Raw genomic sequence first — 12,958 nt, forward strand, 5'->3', positions numbered from 1 at the left:
ACAATGAAATGTACAAAAACTTGTTCCCAGATTTTGGACTCTGGGATTTTTAAACCTGTTAAAGTCCTGTTAGTCCACCTAAAATTTTGGATTCTGTCATCATCAACACGTATTGGGAACCAAAACTGTAGAGTTACCAACATTCTTCAATATATATTTTTTTGTGATTAAATTATTTGTGATTATATTATTTTGTGACAGATTTTTAAACTTTGGTTGATCTATCCCTTTTATACAAGTGCTGCTTACTATTTTTTTTATAATCTGTAATACTTTTCTCACGATTCATTGACGAATAAAAAGGAAAAAATAACAGTATTTATTTAAAAAAGAAATCATTTGTGACAATATACACGACCGGTCAAAAGTTTGGGGTCAGTATTTTTTTTTTAAAAGAAATAAAATAAAAATAATAGTTTTATTAGGCAAGAATGTGTTAAATTGATAAAAAGTGACAGTAAATATTTATATTGTTAGAAAAGATTTTTATTTTGAATAAATGCTGTTCTTTTTAACTTTTTATTCATCAATGAATCCTGAAGAAAGTATCACTGGTTCCAAGAAAATATTAAGCAGCACAACCGTTTCCAACATTAATAATAAATCATCATATTAGAATGATTTCTGAAGGATCATGTGAAACTGAAGACTGGAGTAATGATGCTGAAAATTCAGCTTTACATCACAGGAATAAATTATATTTTAAAGTATATTAAATTGTAATAATATTACTGTTTTTTCCTGTATTATTGATCAAATAAATGCAGCCTTGATGAATATGAGACTTCTTTCAAAAACAATCAAAATGGTAATGTTTCCAAACTTTTGACGGGCACTATTTTGCTCTTATGTGAGTGGATACAGAATGAGTTCTGGGGGGAAAGCATGCATGGAAATTTTTAGAAAATCCTTATGTCTTTAGCAAATCGTATGCATATACTCATCACAGTTAAAATCAGTGTAACTTAGTAACAAATAGACAAAGACAAGTATGTAATTCCAAGCATGATGTTTGTGGGTACAGCTTTGAAAAAATACAGAGTCACCATCAATGGGGACTAAAGGACGTTTCCTTTCACTGGTATGACAGAAAAAGAGAAAAGGCAACATCAGAACATATTTATCTCTTGTTTATGCTTTAAAAATGGGACTCGTCAAAACACACACACACACACACACACACACACACACACACACACACACACACACACACACACACACACACACACACACACACACACACACACACACACACACACACACACACACACACACACACACACACACGAATCCAAGATCAGCACATTTGTTGTAAACAATAAATAAGGCTGAAGCAAAACATAAAAAAGTGCAATTGTCCTGTGAACATTCAAAGTACCTCTGAAACAGGATATATAGTCGCCATCAACCTTACAACAATGGTCAAAGGGAAACTTGGCCCTGGACAATGAAAAGATCAAACCACCTCTAAAGGTCTACTCCAATTTCATACTCTTCGTATATGTATCACTTAATGTCTGTAATTGCGCAAAACGGACACTAAAAAAATCCCACCAACATGAAAATACATTTTGTTCAAAGAAAACGAAACATTTTATGACATTGTGACTCTTTTTCTTTTGCTGTATTTGTTGTACTACCTTTACATATAGAAATAAACCAATTTGTATTACAGTGACTTTCTTTTAAAACCATAAAACGGTAAAAATGAGCAATGAGAAACACTATTGAGAATAGTGGGAATGACAAAACCTCAAAAGTAAAATTCCCATTACATCGAGCAAATACACCATTACCCATTACATGAGCGAAATAGTGAAATTGTTAAGAAAATAATGTCACAATGTACTAAATTTTAATTGGTGGGGGGCTGGTGTTTACTAGGTGTATTCAATTGTCATAATCTTTGCAAGTTTATATTTAATGTATAATAAAACGTCTTTTACCTGATAAAGACCACTTGTTTCACATGTCACCAATCATTGTAGTTCATCACATTGGACTAGAAAAACCATCGTACCTCCCCAGTGTCAAAACATTCAGGAGAGATCCAAAAATCAATCCCAATCATACAAAAATCAAATGGACTAAGATTAAAAAACAAACAAAAAAAAACTGTAGGAATGATTAATAAAAAAAAAAACAATATAAAGATGGCTTCTGAACTTTTTAATGTAAGCTGCTGATTAAAGCCCATCCGTGTCCGCACATTCTCAAAAACTGGAAAAGATACAACGACAAAAATACTGCATTGACACATGACCATTTTACAGTCAAGAAGTAAGGCTGCCACTCTCAAAACAAAAACAAAACCCATAAATAATCAAGGCATAATGTCCCAAAACGATCTTGATCCTGTCCGAGAAGCATTTCAAAAGTTTATCGTTTGGATTCAGATGGGCTAGAGAGGGTTCCAAACATGACGCCAGCCCACAGAAGGTCCGCTGACAGCTCCTAAAGTCTTCGCAGGTATAAGTACAAAGAACAGCGAGGGCAGGAAATGAGATGTGCAACAGGAGGGGGCGGATGGGCGGCATCCTTGCTCTACCTGTCTTTCAGCTCTCTGGTCACACGTTTGGTGAAGCGGCCACACAGCAGTCCTACGAGGAAGAGGATGGACACAGCCAGCGCAATCACGAACAAGATGTAGTTCTTCGAAGGTGACGTCATGACTTGCACAGCAAGGTCCGAGAAACCTTCAGCTGGTGCCACCTAGGAAATCACAAACTACAACTCATAATAAGGAAGTGACTTTGTCCCCAGAATTCAGCAAAACCTGACATAACATCATTAAGGCGACATTCTCAAAGTGAATAGTTGGTAATAAAAAAAATAAAATAAAAATATTATTCATTAATATAATTATTATTAATGTTTTTCTTTTCTTATTAAATTAATTTTATTATATTATTATTATTATGTGGATATTTATAATAATATTAAAATATAATGTATATTTTAATAATAATAAGTCATTGATTTTAATATAATAATTTCTTATTATTACATTAATAATAATAATAATAATTAATGCATATTTACCTGACATAACATCCTTTAGGCGACATTATCAAAGTGAAGTTTAAAAAAAATAAACATTAATAATAATAATATTGTTGATATATAATATAAATATACATATTTTAATTTGTTTGTTAATTATTCAATTAATAATAATTTATCATAATATAATGGTTTAAAATAATAAATAATAATAATTATGAAGTATTTATTTCTTAGAATAATAATATTTATTTATAAGATTTATCATTTATAATCATTTAAAAATATATATTTATAAAAAAAATATTTAGTTATTCTATCTAGACAGCTAGTTAACGCGTACGATCACACCGGTGTGATTAGAACGTTCAGTGAATCGTGATCAACTGCTAAATTGAGCATAAGTAATAGCAAAAAAATATAAAAATTTAAAGATTGTTAAATACACACTGATGTCTATGGAAGCAGCTATAATAATCCTTTCAATTGTAATTTGACGACGTGCTTTATTCATATCAGATTGTATAGCTTCTTCACCGGTTACTTACTTTCATGTATTGCGGGAGAAGTAGATGAATTTACACGATGTAAAACTAACAGGGCGGTGTCATGACGAATCGGGTCCTCCCTCGAAACCGGGTCTTCATCAACTATCAGTTAATACTAAGTACATACAAATGATATTAATTTAAAATATGTATAGCTTTCTATATAGTGCATAATAAAACAAAGTGAACATTTCTTTCACTTGATAAACTTAGTTAATTAATAAATAATAATAGCCTTTTAAGTGAATAAATGAACATCATTAGCTTCTTTTTATAACAAAAATATTTTGACATTTAAAACTTAATTTAACACGTAATTACATTAAAGATGATTGTGAATACATGTAGGGTACGTGCAAATGAGTGTATAAACTAAGCTATCAGGCTAATCTGGTATCTGGATGCTATGCTAGTACATAAGCTAACTAATACAGACATTAAAGGTAATTTATAACTAGGGATGGGTCTCGTTAAGGTTTTAACAGTATTACTACTCTTACCGATACCGCTTATCGATCCGGTACTTTAACGGTATTCTTATCGGTTCTTTTTAGTGTTTTTTTTTTTTTCATTCGGGTAATAATTAACATTTGTTTTATATTTTGAAATGTAAAATATCTATAGCAAAAGAAAAAGCAATGCTTTAACAAAACCAATAAAATACCTATTTGTTATGCAGTAGTGGGCAGGCTTTTTTTGTTTTATATCCATGAGATAGGATACGATAAGCAAAAACAAGTACAAACACATGGTCAAAAAAAGAATACAATTAAACAAAGATACACATTATATACACAGTGCTTTAATTTAATGTAAGGTCTACTAAAATTACTTTTCAGGTAAGTGTTTTTGTCTAAAAAGAAATCTAATTTAGTAATCAAATGTAAAATAGCACTGCATAGTTTATCATAGATAGATTAATGGTTATTTAAGTTTAAGTTATTCATTCAAGAGCTGTGAGAGATTTTCTCTGCCTTTTGTTGTTTGATTCGCATTAATGGCTCAATCGTCAGCAGGTTTATTAGACGCTGCCCCTTAAAGACCGAGGTCAGATCTAATAGGTGACTGATGCACCATCATTTTCTCCCAACTATTTACGTCCATTTAAGACAAATTTAAGTGAATAAATTGGGTTTCAGTGAATCTCAGAGCTGGTCATTTTTATATTTTTATGTATATTTGATAGTTAAGATGCCCACATGAAGCCCGAAGTTAAGTATACTTTTCTTGTCTTGTTGCAGTCCATTTCGAAGTACGCGTCGAAAATGCGCAACAGAATGCGTCTAGTTTGTAATGGTTTCATCTCAAATATCTTCTTTTTATAGATCTTTTATCTTTTAATATATCTCTGAAAGCCGAAATCTAAAATAAAATTAGAATACTATCCCAGATCTAAAGTGTAACCACGTTTGAATGTTTAGTTCTGTCCTCATTGTCACTCATTAAGCAGAGACTGACGTGTTGTGCGCGCTGTGGCTTTGTGTGAACCGGGTTTTGGTACCCATCCCTATTTATAACGTAGTTTCAAACAGCATTTTTCATTACATGATTTTGCAGGAATTGTAAACAGGCGCTAAAGAGAGTGCCTATTAAAAGTATTTTGAGCCAATGGAATCGCGTGGGGTCCTAACCCCCATAGTACGTAATAGATCAACTCATAGATAGCCTTTATTATGGATATCTATGGATCAATTAACATGATCATTATCAAGGTTTTTAAAAGACAAAACACATTTACTTACACATATTTGAGAATTGGAATATCGGATAGTTCATGATATAGTTAACAAGGTTGTAAATATTTTAAATAAAAAAGGAATAAATAAATAAATAAAAGCAATACATCGGTCACACATCCCTGTTGTGGCTGCGGTGTGTCACGTGACAAGCATGACGAGTCGGCATAGAAATAATTAGGTGTTGGATTGTAAAATTATGTTCGGGGCTCAGCTAGATTATTTGAAACTTGCGTGCGAAAGGGTTAAATGTGTTTGTGTACTGACCTTCGCTGCATAGCCCCACATGTCTATGCGGTCCTGTAATCTTCTCTTGCATTCAGGCTGTAGACGCACCTGCTTGTCCTGCAGAGCTTCCATCAAACAGGACATTTCTGGGAAAGGATTACAAACACAGGGAGTCTGGATCTCAAAATTGCAGAGTAAAGAAGAAGAAGAAAAAAAAACAACACACCATAATAACACCATCTGTCAAGTTCCATATATATTTTTTCCTCTCTATCTACCAACACAGAAATAAGGTCTCAAAAATAGACCCTCAACACAGTTATTTTAACTAGGCATCATGAATTAAACAACATGAAATTGGATATATAATGCATTCAACTGTGAAACAGAATTTTCAGTGTGAAATGATGTATTTGGGGTTTAATATGCAGCTATGTGGAGCAAGATATTAAAGGTAGGGAAGGCAATTTCCATAAACAGTATAAGAAGTGGACAGAGCCATCTCATTGGAACTCAGTTGAGACAGTTGAAGCCCATTTTTAGCGATTTTTTAGCACTTCCGTTCCTGACGCGCAGACTCAAACCGACTCAAACTAAGCTTGATGACGTGAGCAACCTGTCTGACAGACGTAAATCTTCTAGTAGCTGTGCGTGGAAATCGCCAACGTTAATCACTTCATATGTATTCACTTTGCCACATACCGAATTATTTCCAATTCCCCAAAAACGTTGTTGAAATATTTTGTCCCGTTGCTTTTATGGACTCATTATCTATGGGCTTCTCCCTTGACGGGACGTCCCCCCGATTGCCTGCGAGCTTCTCCTCCTGTCTATACGGTAATGTCTCTATTAGGGATGGGCATTCGATTAAATTTTCTTAGTCGATCGTCGGGAGAATTAACGATCGACTATCGATTAATCATTAATATTTTTACATTCAAATTCATTATTTATTTAACTTTTTATAAATTAAAAAATGCAATGAAAATACAAACATACAGTGTGTTTTTCCTCGATTAGATCTTTATTACAAGATGATCAACTTGTGGCAGTAAAACTGGACGTTCGGTTAGGCTAAACTTGAAGATATATGCGCGGCGGTGCTCGAAAGCAACGGAACCTGCAGCTGCGAGTTGGCGTTCTTAAACAGAGACCCTCGTTTGTTCCAAAATAATAAATAATAATAAAAAATCATGTTAAACAATAACTTAACCAAAAACATAATAATTCTTAGATCTGACAGGTTTTGTCAAAATGTAACTCAAAACTATCCGAGAACGGAGTCGAGAAAGAGGGTGAGAGATTAGCCTACCTACAGTAACAATCAATTAGGCTAGGCTACTTAACAAAGCCTCATAAAAAATAACTAGTAACTCACATACAACTTCTACACCAGTCTACTGATTTTTGTTGAGAAAGATCATTGCATTGCATCATTGATGACATGATCTGGGGTCAGACGCGACCGCAACCTGACCGTCAAGCCTCGTTTACACTTTCGCCTGGCTCTGCAGCGCGAGTCTCCGCAGACTGCTCGCGCACCTCCCCAAACAGACGAGGCGTTTATACTCGACGCGCTCGTCTGTGAAACACCGAATACCGCAATGACGTCATTTTTGCCGCGCTCACCTTCGCGCTCGTGCGGACGCGTCGAGTGTAAACAAGGCTTCAGTCCAGCCGCTGAAAACACCCGGTCTGAGGGGACTGACGTTGCCGGATGCACAGGTACCTCCGCGCTAACTTGACCAGCCCGGGGAACACGTTCACTTTCCACTCACACTACGCAACGCAGCAGCATTAGTTTAATGATAATCGATAACAAATTAACCTGATCGACGAAATTCTTAATGATCAATAATCGATCGTCGATTAATCATGCCCATCCCTAGTCTCTATTGTGCGACAAAAAGTTGCGTGGTTATGACGCAATCGTTAGCCTGTTTTTAACAAAAACGGCTTCTATGGGGCCATAACGTAAATTACAAAGTAATGGAGCCTTTTATACAGTGTTGTGTTTATTTAGAAATATATAATGGACAAATGAAGTCTTTGGACGCCTCAGATGTAAAGTTATTCGCTGTCAAAGTGACGCCAAAATGAATGGGAGTCAATGGAATGCTAACAGCAGGTGAAGTTCTGCTACAATGGCGGCTCCCGCGAGGCTTCAACTTCCGGCTGATGGATTACCCCCTTGGCAATTTAGCAGGCTAGCTTTGAAAGCATAATATCCAGCCCTCCCTTCATGACGCAGTGATAAGCTGCGTGATGGGACTTGCTGTCAAGCTGGTGGATCTAATAATGTTTATGGATGAGTGAAAACATTCATGTTTTCTAACATTAGAGTGTTATGAAGCAGGTCACAATTGCTAATAAGAGAGATATCTGGGCCACACGCGAGTCCCGCAGGACATATCATTCTACCAAACTACCCGCAAGTGCTGGATTACTACTCACAGGTCAGTTTATTAGACGAATTAAACTTGTGAGGTAACGCAGCGCTGTTTCACTTGGTCTAATGTTACACTATTATACTAAACAGCATTTGAGTGTGTTGAAAGTTATAATGTTATTCTATGTGATAGTTTGTTTGCTATATGAAACCTGCAGTAATCTAGATCAACATTAGAATAACATACTGATCATATTCTAACATTTCATCATGTTGAGCTATATAACATTGATTTGTTTTATGTACATTTGATCACCTGTCTAATAAAGTATGTGCAAGAGCGGTGTTGCTGTCAAGTCGTGACACATGAAGCTCTGTCAAGTCCAAGTTAGTCGCGGACGTGGAGCTCTCAGCATCTCGAAAACGCCACGCTGATATTGATCCTCATTTTAGTTCTCCTTTTTTGTCCCAAAGTCTGCTTGCCATGGTCTATAATGTTTGAACGAAACAAGAACAGCGTGCCGCTAAATGTTACGCACTACGCAGTTGTCCACGTCTGTCGCCATGGTTACGTCATGGCTATGGCAGTATGAGCAGAAACCGAGGATAGCGCGGATATTGCGTAATTTTTTTCCGGAACGGCCAATTATTTCAAATTGGAATTTCTCTGAAATAAAAAATCTTTGGAGACTTATATTGGGATATTGTAAGTACACAACTGCAGGAAATATATCACACTGTGCAAGTGATTTTTGGATATTTTATTACAAAATTCGTACATATTGTAGCTTTAATTCGGTTATGACATGACGTGAACGAAACATAAGCCTGTTGTTTTGGTTCAGGAGGAACTGTAAAAGGCGGCTGCTGTTTCCTTGTGGCGTTCGATGTCTGTCTACAACTCTGGACAACCTTACAGAACGCGCTGATTGTGTGTAATGTCTGCGTGAGCAGGTGTGCGGAGGTTTGGAAATACATATGTTGACAGGCAGGTAGGATGGCGTATCAATGCATTCGGACCGAACATTTTTTGTTCCTAAGACTTCCACAGAAGATTATGTACATGTTTTAATATTTAGAACACATCTATTATTGACTGCTATCAATAACAATAAGTATGACTGTATAGTGTGAATTTACAACACACACACACACACACACACACACACACACACACACACACACACACACACACACACACACACACACACACACACACACACACACACACACACAGTGAATACTCACGCCTGCCCCTTCCAGGGTTGATGGCTGCACAGTGGTGTTTCAAATCCAGAGCACAGGCTGTGTGCAAGACGGGATCCACAAATATGTCTGCTTTGCTTTCTTTGAGCATGTTCAACACCTCCTACACATGAAGAAGAGGATGAAATGAGTGAAATGCAGACACTAAACCTGTATGTAACTATTATAGCTGTGTGTGAGCGGACTGTTGCTCATTTCACATGTGAAGCACAAAACAGCAGTGAAAAAGACTTGATTCATTCTAAGACTTCAGAGGGGAGAAAAAAAAGGTTGAGAAAAACATAATTATGACTGTTTTGGTGCATTAAAATACTATTGATTAACATAATAGTTAGATCTTAGTGTGTGTGTGTGTGTGTGTTTTTTTTTTTGGGGGGGGGGGGGGGGGGGTATTTGGGGGCACTACCATACTAAAGTTTGGGGTCAGTAAAATCAGTAAATTGAAAGGCTGCATTTATTTGATAAAAAATACAGTAAAACATTAATATTGTGAAAAGTTATTACAATTTAAAAGAACTGTTTTGTATTTTAATATATATTACAGGGTATCTGCACACTTTTTAAAGTCAAATTTAAAGCTTTTTAAGACCTTTTTAAGACCTGAAGAAATCAAAATTGATACCTTACATTAGGGGTGCGCAATATTGACAAAGATATGTCTCGATATTTTCAAAGTTTTGTTGATAATAATTAGATGATATTTTACTGATTGTGTGTACTGGTACTATGGCTGGTTTAGGCCTATTGTTGACAGCTGACTCACGAAGATATTCATATTTTTCATATTCTATGCAGTGGTCAATTCACAGGCGGATTCATTCAGGAAAAAATGTTCATTGAATCGTTAAAATGATTCGTTCAAAACGCAGGTTTCAGTCAAAAAAATTTCAGCAAGTTTCAAAATTCAAAAGTTTCAGCTATCTGTTGCATTGAGACCAGATTGAGACTCTGCTACGGTTTCATTTTTAAATTCTCGTCGGCGAAATACAGGGAAAACAAACAATATTGTTTTATGCAACTCACAATGTTAATTTATTGTTCATGATTTAACTGTTATATAAAATAAATATCACAATTGCTATTGTTCACGGGAAAACGGCCCTCTTAATGATGTGATATTGTATGATAACAACATAATATGATATAAATATGAGACAAAAACTCATTTAGGGACATAACGTTACCTATAACGTTAGCCTAACTGCACACATCAGGCAGTGAAAGCAAGCATGAGAGACAAATGCGATGTCAGCTCGCAGTGCCAATGATCACAATATCATAATAGACAATACACATCGCACACCACTACGCACATAAAAAAATGAACTTACAATTGAACTGAAATTAACCAACTTTCTTCCCCTTCTCTCCTGCTGTTTCGCGTGCAGGAGAAAGACGTAATGCTGGCGCGAATGTGATGCGAAATGTCACGTGAACAAGCAAATCCACAAAGAACGCAAAGTAGGCTACTTTCCTCAAACAGCGATCCCTGAAAAGTATCTGTCAGTGAAGGACGGCATAATACAGGACTTAAAAGACGTTGATCATTTCTCAATGACTTTGGCCTAATTACTAGTTAATTATTAATATTTACAATTTAATATAAATGTTAATTTGCTGTTAATAATAAAGAAAACTGCTTTATAATTATTAAAAAGGTTGTTTAAGTTTAGCCTAATTAATAGTTTATTAATATTTACAATTTAATATAAATGTTAATTTGTTTCTGTTCATAAAATACTGCTTTATTATTATTCATTTCCATTGTCATTTACAAGCTACATGCGTTCTTGATCGCGTGGGGGTGGGGGGATTTGTCGTTAACCGCCAAACCGCGAGATTTGTTGCTTCTTCACCGTGGTAAGAAAAATCCCATACCGTCACAGACCTAACCATAGGCACCGATACTGTGGGTGCTCCGGCGCTCGAGCACCCACGGTGAATACCGAGCACCCACGTGTGCCAGACTGCCAGTAGGCTACATTCATTTAAAACTCAACATTGCAGTTGGTGCTATGTGAAGCGTGTGTCACACTGTGATTGGTTATGTCGCTGTCAGTCGCCTGCTCCATATCCTATCCACCAATCACAGCGTTTCTCGGATGAAAACGCATCTGATCGCGGTTATGTGTGAGTTAAACTTTTGATCTCCAATCCTGTCTGTATTTGTGAGAAGTGGCGCTGTCCTGAGCTATAGTTGAAAAATAGCCTACTTTACGGCTTTATTATTAAATAGGTGTAAATAAATAAGTAAAAAGGTGTGTGCGTTCGTGTCGGCGGCTGTCCATTTCCTAAAAGGGGTCGCACACCGGATGAGAAGCGCAGCGCCGCGTTGCGCAGTGCCATGTCTTTTAAAATTTGAACACATTATTCTCTATGAGTGTAACTTACACACACCGGCGGCGCCCAGCTACGGCTATATGACCTTGTTCAAAATCCTGCCGTGCCACAGAGCGCGATTTACATAGTTTTATATTAAATTTACATTTATTTGTCTCAAATCGTCGTTAATGTATATACTGACTTCAACCTGTGCTGCAATATACATTTAGTTTTACATTCATTTACAGAAATCAGCTGCTTGAATGAAAATTGCTGATGTTATCGGATTTTCAGGTGATATTCTCAATTCACTCAGTTAACGGACCCCCCGGTTGTATTTAATTGTACAGTACAATCATAACATAGTACAGACATTATCTTAATTCCATAATGTCCTTAAACATAAGATTACAATATTGCTGGCCATAAACTGACAAAGTGCGCATCCGGAGTGCGATAGGCTACCTCGAGTTGTCATAGACGCGGCGCTGCGCTTCTCGTTCGGTTCTGAAATGCAAACATTTTTTGACTTAGGCCTACCGTTAATATTTTTTTTTTTTAAAGGGCGTGCGCCCATGAGCACCCACGGAGGAAAACATAAATCGGCGCCTATGGCCCTAACTGTATGTATATATTTGAACCGAAGAGTACATATCTCAACATATTGAATATGACCCTTGCAAGCCAAAATATAAACATCTATATCAGGGGTCTCCAACCTTTTTTCATTTGAGAGCTACTTTTTTAAAAAGACAGTGGCCGAGAGCTACTCATGTAATACAATGCTTAAATCTCTTAAATAATGTCTCATAACTCTCATATTAACAACTATTGTTGTTTCTATGTTTTAGACCTAAAAAGAGTTTTTGTAGGCCTATGTCACCCTTAAATATCAGAGAAAAGAACAGAATCAGACATTCATTTTTTTATAGAAACTTGTACTTTCCATATTATTCTGTAAAAACACAATTATAGTTGATTTTACAGTGCGTCTTAACTAGAGATGAAATGGCATGAAAATTTAATTTCATGATTATAGTGAACAAAATGATCACGGTTATCACAGAATCCTGTTCAAAAAGTACTAATACTACACAATAAAATCAATTCAACAAGTTTTATGTCGAAAACCAGCAAATAACAAATATAATTAGCATTAATATGCACTTTTTGTTTACATAAACATTAAAATAACAACATTAAAAGTGATGGCCAGATTTTAAAGGAGTGTCTTGCGACATGTTATCTACTAACATGTACAAGTTCAAATAATGTTTTGACAAAAAAAGATTTATAAAAAGAAACCTTGCATATTTCAGCCTTTAAATAATTTGTATAAAAAAGAATGAGTCAAAAAAGATAAATTACTGACACAAGCTGCACATTAGCTTATCTTTTATTATTAATAGTAAAATTCGGTCCGATTTTCCCGTGGCGTCTGTCGTGGCGTCTGTCGTTGCTATGCA

The 12,958-nt window shown here is 35.7% G+C and overlaps 1 protein-coding gene across 3 annotated transcripts in view; it reads right to left on the reverse strand.

Moving 5' to 3' along the window:
* Positions 1-449: 449 nt before the first annotated feature.
* Positions 450-12,958, reverse strand: part of glg1b (golgi glycoprotein 1b) — a 157,053-nt gene continuing 144,544 nt past the window's right edge. Inside the window, exons 25-28 of one of the 3 annotated variants that reach the window (XM_077193855.1) lie at positions 9,153-9,273; positions 5,555-5,661; positions 1,250-2,712; positions 450-1,136 (exon numbers count right to left, since the gene is read on the reverse strand). In XM_077193855.1, the coding sequence (XP_077049970.1) occupies positions 2,545-2,712; positions 5,555-5,661; positions 9,153-9,273 (396 nt within the window). In that variant the 3' untranslated portion in view covers positions 450-1,136; positions 1,250-2,544. Of the gene's footprint in view, positions 1,137-1,239; positions 2,728-5,554; positions 5,662-9,152; positions 9,274-12,958 lie in introns of those variants that run through there. The other 2 variants (XM_077193854.1, XM_077193857.1) reach the window with 2 other exon arrangements.

This window comes from Siphateles boraxobius, unplaced genomic scaffold (genome assembly GCF_051911475.1).
Source record: "Siphateles boraxobius isolate OS27281-9 unplaced genomic scaffold, OSU_SipBor_1 31, whole genome shotgun sequence".
NCBI lineage: Eukaryota > Metazoa > Chordata > Actinopteri > Cypriniformes > Leuciscidae > Siphateles > Siphateles boraxobius.